This window comes from Ambystoma mexicanum, chromosome 1p (genome assembly GCF_040938575.1).
Source record: "Ambystoma mexicanum isolate Mex_15411 chromosome 1p, UKY_AmexF1_1, whole genome shotgun sequence".
Lineage (NCBI taxonomy): Eukaryota > Metazoa > Chordata > Amphibia > Caudata > Ambystomatidae > Ambystoma > Ambystoma mexicanum.
This window is the reverse complement of record NC_090921.1, coordinates 1,458,164,760-1,458,184,056: the sequence shown is the minus strand read 5'-3', so window position 1 is coordinate 1,458,184,056 and position 19,297 is coordinate 1,458,164,760. Positions and strand designations below refer to the sequence as shown.

At 44.1% G+C, this 19,297-nt stretch overlaps 1 protein-coding gene across 2 annotated transcripts in view; it reads left to right on the top strand.

Annotated features, from left to right (window-relative positions):
• Positions 1–19,297, top strand: part of BCO1 (beta-carotene oxygenase 1) — a 296,080-nt gene that overhangs the window by 175,125 nt on the left and 101,658 nt on the right. For both annotated transcript variants that reach the window (XM_069607100.1, XM_069607101.1), the window contains exon 7: positions 11,801–12,058. In XM_069607100.1, the coding sequence (XP_069463201.1) occupies positions 11,801–12,058 (258 nt within the window). The remainder of the gene's footprint in view (positions 1–11,800; positions 12,059–19,297) is intronic.

The following is a 19,297-nucleotide window of genomic DNA, read 5'->3' as shown; positions in this document are numbered from 1 at the left end:
TTCTGCAGCCAGATTACTTTGCAGGGAGGATTGTGGAGTGGACAGCTGGTTGATGAGGGCCCAAAAATTGTGTCTGTTTTTTGTGACCACTTCCTGTAACAAACTTTCTTCCTCTTTCTGTAGGGTTGTATCGATATGCTCTGTGCCAATATTTTTATATTTTTGCTTAATGGACTTGGCTTTACTAATGTAGTCTCTCTCCTTTTTACTATAGTTTCTTAGAAGTCTCAGATTTCATCGCGTCTCCTTTTTCTTTTGTTGCACGATCGAATCATAGCATTGTTTCCATACTGCCCACTTATTCCCCCCACCTTCCTGATGTTTTTCATCTTGCCACAAGAAACTGTACAAATTTGTTGTTGTAATGGCTTCTATTTCTTTCTGGGAGGGAAGGGTTTTGCAGAAAGATCCACATACGTCAATAGTATAGGATAGTGTTGGGCTGAGACGTTAGGGGAACGGGATACAGCTCCACTGGTCCCAAAGTAAAACAGCGGGTGGTGGCACCTAGTCCCCAAAGTCCCCCAGTCCCACTCTTCAGGCTAAGGCATGGGACTTGATTGCAATGCACAATTCGCCATTCCTTCATTGCGCCCATGTGCAGATTTACATATTGAAGCTCGTCAACCCTGCCTGATTGGCAAGAATTTCACCCAGTGAGTGATGCTGAAAATTCAAACCAACACTGGTGCACGAAATGCTCAACCAATCACATTGTTCTGCATCTCCTGATTGGCCAGAATGCCCTGTGTCCCAGTGAATCAATTTTTCCAAACTCTGCACTCACTTTGACTTGATGGAATGCAAGCCTTTCAGTCACTCACAGACTAGGTGCCCCCTGCACCTCCTCAGTCCGGACAAACATAGGAGTACAGTTTTGGGAATACTGATCACATGGACAGAAAACAATCAGGTCTAGAATTTGGCAATTTTGATCCACCGGCACTCAGCCCAGCTAATAACTTTTTTGACTTTTGACAAATTTTCATGAAGCATTCTTCCAAAATATATTTTCTTTGAAGGATTTGTGCCGATCTGTCAACGGGACAAAGGGTATGTCTGGGGTGTCACAAAGAACATGCACATTTAGCTGAGATGTTCGTAGACATGACCAATATGTCCAGAAATAGCACGGGCACGGGGTAGGGTGCACATTAGTAAGTTCATATAGCCACAGGTGCTCAGGATATGACAGTCTAATCAAAATATTATGGCCATAAGGGATAGCCCTGCCCGTTGCCATCACTTATATTAGGCCAACATGATAGTGGTCATTTGTAAATGTGGGTACAACGGTGATCATTTTCGTTGAGGAAAAGCCTTGCCAAAACATTACAAATATTCATGAACATAATGCATGGTCACTGGAACGACTTTCTGATTTACACGAAAAAGGAAGTATGTGCTCAGCCAGCATTGTGGGAAGGAGTGCTGTGATGAATGCACAGTGTAGACAGAGGCACTGTGCCCGCAGGCACTGCGGACAGGTGCACTGTGCTTAGGGCATGGCCGCATAGCATGTCCTGGGGCCAGCGCCCACACTACATAGTCTCAGCAGTCACACGCCTTGTACAGTGTGCAGTACAAGTCGCGGGCCAGAGGTACATGGTCAAATCTTTTCATAACAAAGCACACAAAAATACAGAAAATACTTTGGTTACAGAAAGTTAGGGCTCGCTACTAGAACTAGACTTTTACTTAGTTCAAAAAAGAATTTGGGTTGTTTAGCCGAAGTGTAAAGATTTGCGGCTGAATTGACCGTAGTCCATTTCGCTGCGAATCTGTTTCACTTCAGCCAAACAAATCAAATCATGCCATACTCCAAACCCCGAGTCATTGCAACAAGTAGCTGATAGATTGTGGTAAATGCTCCTCGGAAACCCATCATTACTCAGGGTATAAAAAAGAACAGCCTGGGCACTTCTCTGCATAGTACAGTATGGGCACATCTGAGCAAGCCTTTTAATGGACATTACTGGCATGTCTGACAGACTTGCTACACTTTTAATGGCCCGTGCCTACTCTTTTCAGTGGTGCTGATATACAGTCTGATACAGACTCCTGTCAGTGTTCTACTTCAACATTTTATGGCTTTAAAGCAGGGAATCATTTCCAAATACCTTTTGGTCTTCTGTGCCCCCCACCCCCAGATCAATCTTGAAGCTTGATGTTTTTTTTCAATTTTTCATTCAACAGGGATGCTATAGTTGGGTTGCGACATTCTGGACAAACTGGGGGCTCTGGGAAGGGATAAGGATGTCAGACCTATACTTCCATTCATATTGTTGAGGTATATTTTCTAGATATGGTATACAAAGCTGTTCCTATCTCGTCCTGATATGTCAACAACAATGTATATCTCAACTTTTTGTATAACAGATTTTTGGGGGGGTTCTGTCTTTTTACCATCTAATGTCGATCAACTGGCTAATCAGGTGATCTTGGACCCCTAAACCGCCATCTTTAAATGGTCATAAGGGACTTCAACTGGGCTGAGATCAACATCGAGCTCAGCTCTGCTCATAGTCTGCCATCTGCTGTTCCCACCTCCCTCCTCCCAGCATTGGACGCTCCTTGCGACCCGCCTACTTTACTCTTCATTACTCAGGCGACTTACATCCGGGCAACCCAAGCAAAGGGCAAACAGCTAAGAGCAAACACTGTGGCCCTCATTACGACCCTGGCGGAAAGCGACTGACCGGAGCGCCACAGCGTAAATAGCGTTTCCGCCATTGCACGAAGGAGCAAAGTGCGGCCCATTCCGACCCATCGGGCACGAGCACCACGGCATGGCGGAAGTGCAAAGTCCGCGATGGCGGAAATGACCCCAAAACGGCCCACACCGCCGCCGTACGGCGCCCCAGGTGCAATACCGCCACCCCTCTTAGCGGTCACCGCAGTGTGCGCCTACCGGAAAGTACGGTGGCCGGAAATATACGGAAACGGAAGTTAAAACATGGGCCCGGAACGGGAAACATCCCAGCGTACACCTATAAATACACTAAAACCACACAACCACTAAAATCACTACCCTGAAACACACCCCAACCCGTTAACCACCCTAGCGAAACCAAGAATAATGGGAAAAGCAGCGAAGAAAGCGTGCGACCGCAAGCGGCAGGTCCACTTCTCCCGTGAGGAACTCACCGTGCTAACAGAGACCCTCCAGGAGAATGCTGCCGTCGTCTTCTGCACGCAAATGACCAGGACGGCACTTGCAAACAAGAAGGCCATATGGGCTCTGGTGGCACAGCGGGTAAGTGCGGTGGGGACCGCACCCCGCACCCCACAGCAATGCCGCAAGCGATGGGACGACCTGCGGATACGCGTCCGCAGCATACTCTCTGCCAACCGCAACATTGCCACAGCCACCGGGGGAGGTCCTGAATCACCCATCAAGTTGACCCCCTGGGAAGAAATCTGTGCCTCCACCATCGGAATGGAGAGCATAGAGGGAGTCGGAGGGATGGAGAAAGGAGTGCAGACATCCGAAGATACAGGTAGGTGGGCCAGGAAAAACAATGCCAAATCCACACAGTCCATCCATGTGAAGTACCATGCGTCCACATAGTGCAACAGAAACACATGTCCAGGAGAACGTCCACACACATCGGCCTGATAGCGCACGTTAAAACCCACAATAAATACATAAATAATTAAAAACCCCTAATACACGCACTACACGTGCAGCAGGCACACCCTAACTGCAGGCTGCCAAACAACTGCACCCTCACTCCACACACAAATCAAAGCACCTCCAAGGCCCCGACCCAAATCACCCTCAGGTACCACCCCAATGCATGTGATACAATGCCATTCCAATTCCCACAGACCCATTAATAACCCTCGCCCTCCTTTACTCCACCACAGGGTCCGATCCAAACGACGAGCATCAGGACACCCCTACCAGCACACCTGCAAAGAGGGCCAAGAACAACGGCCAGAGACCCTCCACCTCAGCTGCACGCATCAAGACACGGCAGCAGCACAAATCAGGTGGCAGCACAGAGGAGGGAACATCAACAGGCACCCCAGCAGCCAGCATGCCCACAACACCACCACCACAGGTCCCCCCAATGGATGCCACAGAAGGCACTGCCTCCGGTGGCAGCAGCACCATAGGTGACACCCCATTGATGGCAGCATGCTCCGACACAGAAAACGGGGATGCCGAAGTCAGATCCATCCATGACCTGTCCCAATCCCCCTGTCTGTCCCATCCCGTACAACATGAGGATACCACGCAGGGGCACCCACAAGACGACGACTGGCCATCCCCCACAAGCCCTGTGGCAAGGCAACATGAGGTCAACAGCCCCTCTGTGACACCCCCGCAAATGGCCTTGGCCCAGCAGAGGCAACAGTCCCTCGACCAGTTGATCGAACAACAGCAGCAACTGGCCACGCTCCTCAAGGACCATGCTGATGAATGTGGGGGCACTAAGGCAGACATAGAAACATCAACTGAGACACTTAGGGCACAAATCGAGAGTAGCACCGAGAGCCTGAGAGTCCAAATGGAGAGAAGCACCGAGAGCCTCAGGGGGGAACTGCATGCGACGGCCAAGGACGTATGTGCCGAACTTGCCGCAGTGCGCCGTGTGCTCACTGAGCTCTCGCAAACCCTTAGGGACATGCATGGACGTGAGCAGGCAGACACATCATCCGTTGCAAGCTCCGTCCAGGGCAGCCCCCAACGTAGATCTGGAAGGAACCTGCGCTCCACAGGCAGGGGTGCCCCTGATACCCGCAGAGGGGGCTTGCAATAGCGACAGCCCACTGACAATGAGCATCTTTGGACACTGGTGTTCGGGGGGGAGGTAGGGGGGTGGAGGGGGTGTGTTGGGCTCACTTGGGTGGCGGGTCGATAGGGTGTTCAACATGACATCACATATGCCATAAAAAGTGCACGATCAACCAATTAGATGTGTGGACATTGATCTTTGTGTACTAGGCCATCATAGGCGTACAGTCCATATTGTGCATGTCCCAGACACACGCAGTGCCACGAGTCCCGTGTCCATGTATCAGCCACCAGGCGTGAGTGCTAGAAGCATACATCAATGAGATGCTGACGAATGTCACGGGCCTCCGGTGCCTCGCAGACTCCATGAGGTGCTGCCACATCCCCACCCTCATCATGACCATCATCAGGTGCTTGCAGTTCTGCGTCAGGGGGCATGGGCACATTTCTACGTACGCACATGTTGTGGAGCATGACACATGCCATCACCATCTTTGCAACCTTCTCATGGCGGTACAGGAGTGCCCCGCCAGACCTGCTGAGGCAGCGGAAACGGCCCTTCAGTAGGCCGAATGCCTGTTCTATGACTACACGGGTACGTGAGTGGGCATGGTTGTAGTCCTCCTCATGCTGGTCCCGTGGGTTCCGGACTGGTGTGAGGAGCCATCTCTTCAGTGGATATCCAGCATCACCTGTATGTGGACGAGAAACGTATGATGTGGAATGCCATTGATACGTACGCACACCCCCCCCCCCTTCCTGGCAGGTCAATGCCAATTCACATACCCCACATCATCATGCATGTAATGAGACTCACCGAGTAGCCAGGATCTGTTCCCTGCGTGTCGCTCCATGTAGCGTGGTATTGTAGAGTTCCTCAAGACCATAGAATCATGGGTTGATCCAGGGAATCGGGCACAACAATGTGTAATGATCCTGTTGGAGTCACACACCATTTGTACATTCAGAGAATGAAATTGTTTTCGGTTGCGGTACTGGGCCTCCATGGCATGTGGGACGACCAACTCCACATGGGTGCAGTCGATGGCACCAATGCAACCCGGTATGCCGCCAAGTGCATGGAATCCCACTTTCGTGTTTGTAATTTCCTGCTCCGAGCGTGGTAGGGAGATGTAGTCGTCTGCGTGCTGCAGGAGGGCATCGAGCACTTGCAATAGTGTCCGTGAGAACAGTGGCTGAGAAATGCCATGCAACTGTCCGACTGTGTGCTGGTAGGTGCCTGTGGCCAGGAAGTGTAGTACAGACACCACCTTCAGTAGGGGTGGGATGGCGGTTGGGCTATCTATCATGCTGACAAGGTCAGCCTGTGTCATGTCCACAATGGCGGCTATGGTGTCCCGGTCCAAACGGTAGAGGGTGTGGATCTGCTCAGCAGTGAGGTTGAACGGATGTGCTCGGAGGCGTGGGATGGGGGCTGCCTATATGACAGTTTGAATGTTGTCATGCTCAGGGGCGGGGGATTGGGTTTTGTGTAACAGATGCCGGTCAGCCAGGTGGACTGGTGGAATGATGTGATTTTCGGAATGTTGCTGGTCACAGGTGCCTGTGTTTGCGTGCGTTTCTTGGTGGGGGACTGTGGTCATGTCCATTGGGATGGCTTCTGTATTCGTGCCATCTGTGACCTGCAGCTCCCATTGGCCCCTCTTGTGTTGCTTTTGTTCGTTGGCATGCATGGGTGCTTTGTGCATTTCAATGGTTGCATTGTGACTTCATTGCACCTACCGGGAGTTGTACTTTGTGGGCAGGGAGCGGTGTACAGGCACTCAGTGGGGCCGTTTACGGTTGATTTGCGATGCCGTACTTCTCGCCATGGCGGAATGGTACATTCCGCCATGCCTGATGGCGTTAGGTACATGTCCGCTAGGGTCGGAATTGGCGTACCGTTGCACCATGGTGGTGTTTGCGGTTTGGCATGGCGCGCGCGCGCGTGCTTGGTGCAGTTAGCGTTGGCGTTCACTACGGTGTCGCTAGTGGCTTCGTACTTTGCGGTGACGGGTCATAGTCGCACCGAGCGCTATTCGATGGCGGTATTGCATTTCCGCCATCGTTTTTCGATTTCCGCCAGGGTCGTAATGAGGGCCTGTGTCTTTACTCCAAGCCTCTTTCCCTGTTTTCCTCTGAGCCTTTAACCACCTCCTCTCCTGCTCCACCTAGTAATACCTAAAATCCACTGAGTCCATTTCCAGCTATCCCTGACTATAACTACTGAACTAAAATCCTGCTATTCTCTCCTTATGCTCTTTCCAATCATACTCCATCCCCCACCTTTCCTATCGCTGTCATAAAACGAACAACTTGCAACTCTCACTACATCCTCTCTATGCCATCTCCCCCTTCTAACAAACAATGCCATACAGCAACCTGATCCACTCCTATCACCTACCCACCACACCTCTCATACTCTGAAACTAAACTCCTCTACTCCTCCCTGCGAATCAACTGAACATTGCACTCTGGCATGCTCTGTCTGTTTGCAAAAAGACTTCCTTGCAATGACTTGCTCTGCCTTCTCCACCACCTTTAAGGCACCTCGCTCAGTTGTGCTTCCTCTCGCATCCACTCTTTCACTCTTCCTGTGTCCTTACTTGGAACTCTCTCTGCTCTGCAATTTAAAACACAGTTCACTTAAAGAAAATTGAAAGCCTGCCTCCTCGCTTCTGAGCTATTCTCTTGACTCACCTCTCTAGCTTTACTACTTACATCTTTCCTCACCACTAACAGGACACTTCCCTCTCCTTTCTCCACCATACTACCAATTAATAGTTAATCGCAGCTCATTGTTAGTAGGCTAGACTGCCTACCCACTGACACTTGCTTGTCCTATGTTTGTCCACCTTATCGTCTCCAGTATCTTTCCAAAGGACCCCTTCTCAAACCCAGTCATGACACTCACACTCCCCCCATTATAAGAGGCTCAGTGCCTTACGTTTATCAGCTATATTACCTTTTGTACGCTCCTTTGTGACCAATAGAGCTTTTTTCCTTGAACGTATGCAAATAAATTAAACAGGGAGGTATAGTTGAGAAAGACAGTATCATTCTCCTACAGTGTCCAATTAAACCGAGGAAAGATTTCAATCACTTCTTCGTACTGGGTGGTGGAATACCTTTTACTGCCTCTAGCTTCTTTTTATGGTTTTAGATTAATCCATGCCCCATGAAGACACATAAATATTTCACAACATTTTGGGCCCAATGACATTTGGCAGGGTTTGCGGCGAGACCACCTGCTCCAAGTACTCAGGATATGACATACAAATGCTACATATGTCCAACCGAGGTATTACTAAAGATTATAACATTAAAGTATGCACTACAAAATGAATGATATTGTCTCAACACAAGATCCATTTTCCCCTGGAATGTCACAGCGGGCCATGAAATCGAAATGGAAGGATGTTGAATCGGAAGAAACATTCTGGTGTTGAAAAGGTGCCTTTTCCTTATACTTTAGGCAATTCAATGTTTTCCACCGTATTAGGATCCTTCTGGGTCAACAGGTTCACCTGAGACCTTACAGAATACCTAAAACCAGATCTTAGATCATAAGGGAACTAGGCAAAATGTTAAAACCGAAAGTAATTGGCACTCCACCAGCTAGCAGTCATCACCTACATTCATGATGGGAAAAGTGGACGAAACATGGTGATTCTGTATAGATTTCATAAAATTTCATTTCTTTGACACATAACCAATGCCACGCAACAATGAGTTAAAAAAATGAAGTTGCAAAGTTTATTTCCACACTTGACCTGACTAAAGGTTATTGACAAATTCAGTTAGCCCCAGTTTTAATTTTAACCCTTTGAGTGTTCCAAGAGCATTGTAATTGAATAATCTGCAGGCTATACAAATCAGAGTACCCTGCATATTGGTTTGTATAGCTCAAAGATTCTTTAGAAAACTACCTTTCAAGAACACAAGTAGTTTACATCACACCCGGCTATGCTTTACTTTCAGCATCTCTACACTCTGATGTTCAAAATGACTCAATGCATCTCAACCGCTTTTCATGATTTTCCACTGGTGTTTATATTCATCTCCGTTAGCTATCATAGGTTATCAATGCCTTAATTGTGATGCTTTACATGTTAAGGAGCATGTACATATCACCCATGTTATTCCATCCCTCTAGATTCTTGATATCAAGTTTTAATGTAGCTCTAGACACTAGATGCCAGGAATTGTGTTTACGGTTCCCTCCCCTTGGATTCTCAATGTGCTTCCACAAAACCTCGGCGATTCAGTCTGGCTTTCATGATCTATGGCTTGAAGGTAGTTTTGCTCAGCTGAATTATTGGCATGGATGTGTTCCATTATGCACACTGGCCTTCCATACACATAGACCACAAGGATTTGCTTATAATCAATACATTGTTTGCTATTAGATGGTTGGGTATTAGACATCATTTGGATTTTATTGAAACTATGACTATATTCCCTGTGTCTTTTCGTGGTGATGAAATGAAATATGTAGTCATATTTGATGTTTTTATTAATTCTATTGATTAATCTAATACATGTGTGCATGTTCTGATACTACAATGTTATGATATTGTATAAGGGTGTTTATCATTCGAATAAACAATTGTTGATTGATTGGTATAGGGATATTAATCACAGAGTTAATGGAGGTTAAATTTCCTTTTGAATGGAATTGGGTGGCTGTAATGTAGGCTGCCACCCCACCTCATTCTGTACAGCAGAAACACTTGTGTACTGGCGTCTTATAAATGCCATATCATATCATATCAGCACAGAGCCTTCCGGGCGAACTGCATCTGCTTTAGTAAAGAACAAAAGCAAGACAACTCAATTTAATGTCACATATTCTCATGACTTTATTTAGTCTTATGATACCTCCTTTTTTGTGTCCTATTCAGAAATTAGAACAATTCTGTAGTTATCCATTAACTTTAAATATTTAGAAACACAAAAAAGGATGTGATCAGAGGATGCACTGCTCAGTCTTGTAACTGGAGGGCCTTAGCCGTCACTGCAAACATAGCTCCTACTTCCTGCGGGAGACATGTACCAAGTGCTACAGAAATGGGCGTATGCTGGCCTGAGACCAGCGAGAAAGTGCTCCAAAGTGACATACTATAATACTCTCCATGGAGCGGCAGGATTCATGCTGTGAGCTCTGCTCATAAATACCTGCTTGGTGGGATTTTTACTTTCTGAGTTAAGTAAACCAGCTGTCCTCCTTAGGTTGCTATTCTGGGCATCTGAATTTAATCCCACCATACAAAGCATACATGGTTCAATACATCCTGAACAGTTATCCTTTTTTTCTGTTCAGAGGGCTCTGAAAACAGTACAAAATGCTCGGTTTATGATTATAGGGGGATGGAAATAGCCAGGCTCCTCTAAGAAATAGACAGCGATAGCAGGTACTGAAAACAGAATTTTTTAACACCGACCATGCTATCAAGTAATCAATCACAAAATTAAACACCTAAATGTGTTTGTATAATATAATGTTAAGTGCTAAGATTGGGGCTGTACTTGGCTGAAATTGGCCACGCCTGCCCCTTTCGAAGTACTTAAGTCTATTAGCACTCCAGGGTGTTAATATCCTAAACTTAACAAAAAGAAGAAAAATGGGTCCATGTCAACAGCGCAAGTTTGATGGGTTTGGGGTTGTTGGTGGCCTGAGCACACTGGAGGTAACCAAGCCATATTTCCAGTTGAGGTCACAGTGTTTTGGAAGAAACAACGCAAAAAAGTAGCTTCATGTCATTTCTTGACATTTTCCTAACCTTGCGGTAGTCCTCACAACTAGGGTGTAACCAATCTGGTGGAGGTTTCTCCAGTTGTATAAATTGGTCTCCCCTGTCTGGTGCAGTGATGGTTTTGGTGATCACCAAATACTCTACAGTTATTTCATATGAATTACAATATATCTTTCTTAAGGTAGTGCCTGCTTTACCCCGTCTTCTCAACATGTGGTCTCAACCATCTCACCATTAAGCACACTTGCTCCGGTGAGATTGGTACTTCTTAATTGGAAATAAACAGGAGTATTTTTTTAGGTGTGAATAAAATGTTACTCAGACCTTTTAACATGCATTTTCTTTCATGCTTTTTCTGTGGGCCTGCTATTGGCCTCTTTCTTCCCCTATGTACTGGTGATGTAAACCTATTAAAAACCACAAGCTCTGAAAAAAATCCTATAACTTCCCTAGGCTGCCTGTTACTTTACTATTTACCTAATATATTTCTTGGGCCCAGACAAACTAGAAAGCGAGTCATTAAATATGTATTGGCTAGATAGGGCAGGGTCCAAATGTGGCATTGCGGAGGAAGCTAGTGAAGCTTCATACAGACACTAGGCAAGCTAATTGCCATAGACTTCAGGAAATGCCCTCTCTTCAGTTTCAGAAAATGATCAGGTGGTAGAGCCAAGAATTGCAGGCTCTCTTGCTGAAATGAAAGACCGATGGGTGCTCGGTTCTTTTACACCGTGCTGACTATATGATGGAAACTAGCTAGCTCAATAAGCTCTCACTACAATGATACTTGTTAGGACTGCCCAACACTTGCAAACTTTGTTCGACTAAATGGTGCCACTACGTTTGCGGGAGTGTAACAACCATTATTTACAGTACCACATAGTAGTAAACATGTAGTAGCAAGTACGATACAGAATGATGAATTATAGGACATCATTTTAAAACACTTAAAAATAATGATGGTTCCAAACTAAATTTAAAAACATTTTCTAGTTACAAAAAATACATATTTTAACTCTACTCACTTTATTACATCCAACAGTATTTATCATTTTTTAATTGTATTCATTGCCAATAACAATTGGGGTGCTTCTTACACATGTAAATATTTTTAAAAGTTGATACAATTTCATGGTATTTTCTCCTAAGTGGTGCAGACTTGCCCCTTAGACATGCCTGCTTTATCTTTAACGATTTATATCAACAAATGGGGGCTCTTTTAGATTTCTGTGATTTTTGTTGGCCTACTCATACAGAAGGCGCAGTTTTAACTTATCGTTGCATACTTGACTCTTTTCAGACATGGATTCACATCGTGGATAAGAGAACAAAGAAAGCAGTGTCCACCAAGTTCTACACCGATTCCATGGTGGTTTATCACCATGTCAACGCATATGAAGAGGACAACCACGTCGTGTTCGATGTTATTGCCTATAAGGACAACAGCCTGTATGACTTGTTCTATATGGCAAACCTGAAGCACGACTTTGAAGAGAAAAATGTGCTCACATCAGTGCCTTTCTGCAAGCGCTTTGTGATTCCGCTGCAGCATGACAAGGTAATATGCAGAGTCAGGACTTTATTTCCTAGTTACCGTCTGCGATCACAGCGCTTTGTGGACCTGTGCATGGCTGAGGATGTGGCATGACGATTGCATTGTGAGTAGCAAGTGTTGGAACGATGGGGACTACTTAGGATATGGCATCTGAAGAGGGACATAAAGAAACACCATAAACTCATTGCAGACCCACCAGACCTTCAAAAAAGCAGACTCCACTGACCTCCAAATAGTCATTTGAAGCATGGATGTCCTTTTAAGTTACTTGAGTTTGGTATCCTGTGTACAGTTTACACCATATGCCAGATGGAAAATACAGAGATCACATAAGATTTTCTGGCAACCTTACCCTAATCGGCCCTCATGTGACGAGAGAAAGCTGGTGCATTTTACATCTGCTGAGTGAGGAGCAGGAGTGCTCTCTTAGGTGTTTCGGAAGAGACATAATTACCATTTTAATTGTTTCAAAAGTCTGTTATTGATTCAAATGCCTTTGACAAAGGCATCGAAAATTTAAATTGCGATACCGGCGCTAGCACTTTGCATTCTTCTCAAAAGTGTTTGTATTTTTTTTTATTATTATTATTTTTGCATTTTTAAGGCGCTCATGCAGTCCGCAGGCATCGAGGCGCTGTTACAGGAATTGTTTATTAGTTGCGTAATTGTTTTTGTCTTAGTTGTATATTTATAACGCGCGGTTTCTAAGCGTGGACCCGGGGATCGACCTGTGTTGCTTCGTGTTGTCTTGCTTCCAAGGTGCATACGTTGCCGCTGAGCTATCCTCCCGGGACGTATTGGTTGGATTTTTGATCTAGGGGCCAGAAGGCGTGATCTCCCTTCAGGGAGAAATCAGAACCTTGACTTTAATCCCCACCACATATCGTATACCACCTGCTGATTCCCCTCCTGCTGCTGATTGTCATTGCATTAGCCTTCCCTTGAATAAGGAGGGGCCCACATGCCAATATGTTATATTTGCTTCTGCTTTTGCACCTGCTTGCCTACATTTTTGCACATTTCACCCTACTGTACTGCCATCAGGACACACGTGTGGGAGAGGTATGAAGAATGGGGTACATTGGAATTGTCGGCTCTTTAACCTGAAACCTAAAGATACGAATATGGAATTAAATTTGCTCATCGGTCATTTAATCAATGTGTTCTTTGGAATGCTTTAAAATATGTAAAGCATTACATGCATACTACATAAACTGTTTTATAAACAAATGCCTAAACACATAGGCAACATCAGACATGAATGCAAAATTAGTTTAAAAAATATACATTTTTTTAAATAGAAATCTGATTAAATCAGAGCCCTATAGTTCAACTCAGTGCAAGCATGACAAGGGCTCTATGCTGTATTTCTTCAGAAAACCCCCACCTCTGAATTATGCTAGGCATCAACTAAGACATCAGGTGCTCCAAGCCAAAGGTAGCTGCAGGGATTGAGCAGGTGGAAATAGGACTGACAGCTCAGCTCGCTGTCCCCCACAAGGAGTCAACCCGCCAAGTCCATTTCCCTCTTGGTTCCCAAGGGATGTAAATACAAGCAAGATGCTGGTGGCAGCAATATCAGTTTTCTGGCAAGAGCTGCTTATAAATATTTCAATGTTTCCTTGGGGTTTATACTGCACTGCCTGCAATGCCGCTTCAGGGTGCCTATATCTACTCTATATCACCCTGTGATGGGAGATTGACCAGACATATATTGTTGGCAAGGGAGGGTATTCACTGTTATTCACTGGGGAGAGACACTGACGGTCCAGAGAGAAGGTGGGCTGTTTCTGGTAGGTTACGCCTGTGTTCCAGTCGTCCTGGTTTTTCGCCTCTCCTGAGGGTAATAATTTAGCATTAAAAAAACAGCTTCAAAATATATTAATGCTAACTGAAAAAGCGTTGCAAAACGTAGACCGAAAAGATACAGGAGAGGATGCCCATGACATTAACTGAATATGAACTTGTCAGAAAATCTAATGTTTCATTTATGGTTACTCGATATTACGTTTCACATATCAAATTATTGACATCTGTCCACATCATTGCACTTTTCAAACGGCAGCATTACTTGGCTGGAATATCAATGTATTCTTTACATCGAAATTAAACATGATATAGGGCCTCATTACACGGTAGGCGGTAAGGGTTTACCGGTACCGGTATTTTACCGGTACCGGTAAACCCTTACCACCTTACTACGAGGTCCCTTTGCGGGTTGGGGAATTTAACGCCCGCTTTTTGCAGGCGTTAAAAACCAACCCGCAAAGGGACCAGGGAGCTAATTACGGTACCACAATTTGCGGTACCGTAATTAGCGCCTTCCCCATTCCCATAGAGCCCTATGGGGCAAAAATGGGAATAGGGAAGGGCAATGGGGGAAGGGGGATTTACCGCCCCACCAACCTTGGAATAGGGCGGTAATTCCCCTTTCCACCAAGGCGGTACCGGTATTTTACCGGCATGGACCAAGGTGCTAATAGCACCTTGGTCCACCGCCATCCGTGTAATGAGGCCCATAATATCATTTTTATTTATTTATAATATTATAAAGCAAAGGTGGTTCCATGTCTCTAATATGATACAGAGATTGGTTTTGCACTAATGACATTACATGGCAAAGGTTGGAAGGATTGATTTGGAGAAGGGTATGGGGTTGCCTAATTGTATACTAGCAGCTTCTTTAAGATATGAACTTGCACTCCTATCATTAGCAAGTATGATTAATTGGAAAATCCTGTCCTTGTACAGAAAATCTTAGAACCCCTCATAATTCCCTTTTCATACATTTAAGTCTGGAACTAAAGGGAAAGTGGAATTCTATGTGATCTAAATGGGAGAGTGAATGCGAAAATCTACTTGCTACAATAAATCTGCATGAAGAGAATCTCACAGAAAATCCATGTCGAGTTAAACAAGCATTATGGGATTACGACTGGTGCAAAAGGGAGATGAGATGGATAACTACTCATTACTTTACAATTTGAAACGTGAGGAGAGACGTTTCAATACATAAAAATGCCCTTGTCCCAAATGAAGGCACCTGTTTCTTTGATTAAGAATCAATCTACTTCCAATTTTCAAGTTATAGAAGCAAGGCTTCAAATCCCAAGGAAGGCACTCAGCTGTCGCTTCTATAATGAGAAAGAAAGCATAGAAACATGGGAACATCTTGCTGTGGAATGCCCCAGTTTATAGGTATACAGATCTGAGCACTTTAATGGGTTTTACACAATATTAATTTATTTCCATTTTTATACTTTATAAAAATACTTTATCAATTTTTATGTATCCATTTTATGCTATATACATATACTTGGAATATGATTTAATCTGGGAACCAAATATTCATCTTGGCTACTCTAAGGTTTGTGAATTAAATGTTAAATCTCATTGGAGGAACTGCAAAGTGAAACATAATGGTATACACATCCAATGAGGTATATAAAGTAGTTTTGTCATGATAATCGTAATAGAAGACAATGGGCTAGTCTTGGTTTTTACTATCATGGTCTGCAGAATGTCTGTCCAAATTCTTTACAAAATATTAAGGTAAATAAGTAGGTATTAATGAGAATTTGTATTTATTGAAATGATTTCAGGGCTGAGGAAGGGATTATATAGTATTGACTTTGTACCATTTATTTTATTTATTGTTTTTATTTTCCATTTTCCTTTTAAAGAAATTGTGTAAGGTTTAAGTTTTCAAACCGGAACATTAATAATACAAATAAATTATAAGAGATTGTGTTCCAATCATGTTGCTTTATTGGGCATGCAGGGGCATTGTGTGAATTCCCAAGTAATAAATGCAAGTGTAGTACCTGGTAATCTGCTAATTGAACGATGCAATGGTTCATGATTATTTGAAACTGTTGTTCATAGAAGCATGAAAAGGGCTATTTAAGGATGCGCTTGGCTTTTGCTTACGCGTTTCAAGTAACCGGAAATGTGGATGCAGTGTGACATTTTTTGAAGTTGCTGATAGTTGCTGATCACGTTCCTAATCAATGTCATAAACTTTTGCATATATTCGAGTACTGTGTATGTGAAGTCACTGTACCATTTAAATACCTGAGTACATTGTGAACTCATAAGTACAGTGAGGACATCGCCATGTCTTCTCCTCACTCCTCCAGAGGAGAAGCATGAGAGTGGCTCCTCTTCTGTCGGATAGTGTCTCAGCAGACTCAATTCATATATCTCCAAACAAAAAGAATGTAAGTGTAGCTCAAGGGTTGACAGATTTCTCAAACCACTAATGACATTACATATGTTATGTTATACTATCTTACTTGCACATCTGTAAATCATTAAACCTCGACAAGTGTAATCTTGTAGCGAGCGGTGTGTGATGTTAGGTTGTGCGTAGCTGCACCTCTGGTCTCCGATGGACTGTAATTTGGTTTTTAGTTTGATTTTGTTTATTGTAGTGGCGTTTTGTAACCATTTACATTGACAGCGAGCCACTGTAAACACCTGGGGTGGGGGAAACAGACATATAGGAGGGAAGTCGATCATGACCCTCACAAAGGTGGCCTCCAGGGAACATCACACAGTTATTATAAAGTAATTACATGTTAGGTGTAAGGTAGGTATACAAACCTTTCATTAGTGGGAATAGGGGATTAAGAGGTAAGGAGGGGAAGCGCTGGGGGCAGGGAGCCCAAGGGTCTGTCTTTACTAGTGCATGGGAAATAGAGGCGGCTCTGGTGTGTTGAGGTATATGAGGAGGATCAGAGGGTGCCAGGTTAACTCTTGTTCTTTGACCCTAGTGACTTGATATTGGAGGTAGGTTTTCAGTTCTTTCCTAAGTTACCTTCAACTGTGTATTGTTCTCAGGATATCTAAGCAGTCATTCCAGAGGTTGGTTGCTAAAATACTGGTCTGTTCTGGTTTTCCAGAATCTAGCAATGGTGGTATAAGCTGTTAATTGTCTGAAATCAGGTTCCTGGACAGTCTGTCTGGTCGAAAACATTTGCTTTTGTAATGTAGCATACCTTATGCAACAGCAAGTAAAACATCATAAAATGATCCTAAACTGACCAGTAAAATTAGCAATCGGTTATAGGCAAAGGCAATGTGTGGCACAGTTGTGTGGTGATGCAGAAATTGGTTGCAAATTTCGGGCTCTGCCTTCTTCTGCTTATAGCAGTCAATCAATATAGAAGACATTAATACAATTGTACAGTTTCTGCCTTTTCTAGGTCCCTCATGCAGAGATCCAATGAAGCTGTACGTTTTCAGGATGCACAGACCTCGTCACAGGTTTGTGAGCTACATGGGGCCAGATAAAAAGGATCTTTTGGCTATGGGAATCTCAATGGTCAAAGTGTGGAGAGGTATACTCCTAACCCACAGGTCCTTAATTCTTTGAGTTTCTTCTTTAATTTGCGCATTCCCAAGGCTGAACTATTGGGTTATGCCACTGGGAAATAGCTCCAGGAAAGCCTTTAGAAGTTGATTTTTCTGCACAACTGTGTATCCAGTAGGTTGGCATAGCACACAATCTAGCAGAGTATTATAAAATGTAATAGCAATCTTGGTGGCAGAGCTGCCGTGGTAACTTATTGTTATCTCTATTGCAGAACTAGCATTAAGGAGAATGAGAGGGTAGCGGTCTGAAGAGTGATCTGGGTTTCCATGCATTCAGGTACAAATAGAGGCTGCGGTTTCACAGCATCAACACAGTGATGATAGGAAATAAGATGGCCGGATGCATGGTAATAGTGCATTGTATTGGGCACCAAAATACCCATGGTACCAGTAATAGTATTACATGAATATATAAAGGCTCATTACTAGTTGGCTGGATTCTTGTACAGGGATACTGCTGGAGGTAAATACCATCTCAGCCACTGGTGTTGCTGAAATAGAGACCAATTCAGAGTTAGTACCGGGCTCAGTTCTAATGGAGGGATATTACTGGAATACCTTTGGTGGTATTCCAGAAATACTACTTTTATTTTTTTTAAACGTTTTGAAGATTCACGCCGTCATAATGAATGTGGAAATGGATAATAAACAGTATCCGTTCATACTGTACATTTTCTACAACTCACAAAGGGTCAATTCCGACGCTTTTATGCATTATTGGGTAACTTGTGAGAGGCAGTGTATAAGACTTAGCCCTCTTACCTCACTTAAAATGGTGCATTTAAGACCTGTTCATGGTATTGGATGGAAGTGCCTGTGCATCCCTTCTGTACAGCAGAAAAAGTCATACATACTTTTGTGGGAAATTTTTACCTGCACCTCTCGAAACAGAGATAAAAAATGCTTTCATTTGGGAAATCCAAATGTTAATACCTCCATAGGAACAAACGCACTCAACTCAGTATTTGTCAGCAAAAAAGAATAGTTGCATTTGACAAATACTGCTATTTTTACCATGACCACCTAACTGGTAACAAATCCCATACCACTTAAAATCACCCAGATACTTTTTCAAAGGGCTCTAATAGAAACATTGAAGGGGACATGCAAGAAAGGAAATTAGGAGGAGAGGAAAAGGAAGAACCTCAAATCGTTCTTAAAGCTACATGAGAGAATTATAGTAGAGGAATAAGGGCTGCAAGGGTCCTAAGGAGAGAGGAAAGAGTGAGGGTGAGTCTGTGGAAAATCAGGATAAATGATTGACTTCACTGCGATGAGACGGCTCAGTGCAGATCGGGGCGTTGAGCTATCTGTAGTGTATGTGCGCTGTGCATTGCACAACATATGCTGTAAAGAAGAAGCCACTTGGATGGGAATAGCCTAGGAGTCAAGCCTCAGAAGGCAACAGAAACCACACAACAACAGTCCCACCACCACATTACCAATGATGTCACGGCCATTTGTAAGTATAAAATTGCATTTCATAATTAGTTATTTTTTGTTTTATTATATGATGACGCACAATGGCAGCTGGAGAGGTGACTGTGGCAATTCACCCTCATTGCCTTCCCAAGTTGAGTGGTTAGGCTGTGTGGTCTCTCTACTAGCTCTCTTGATGAATGAATCACCACAGAGGACACACCACATGTTAGCTCTTCATTCTACATAATTTTAAATGCAGAGGCAAAGGGAAGTGACCAACGAAATTCAGAAAGTGAAGCAGCCTGTGGGTGAAAGCCCACTGTGGCCGTTGACTTCTATGCTTGTAAGGGTGGGATTAGAGTCGGTGTGTGTGTGTCTCTCTATAAAGTCATGGGTGGTGCTTGAGCAGTGAATATGTTATGAATTTGTAAGAACAAGTTTGTG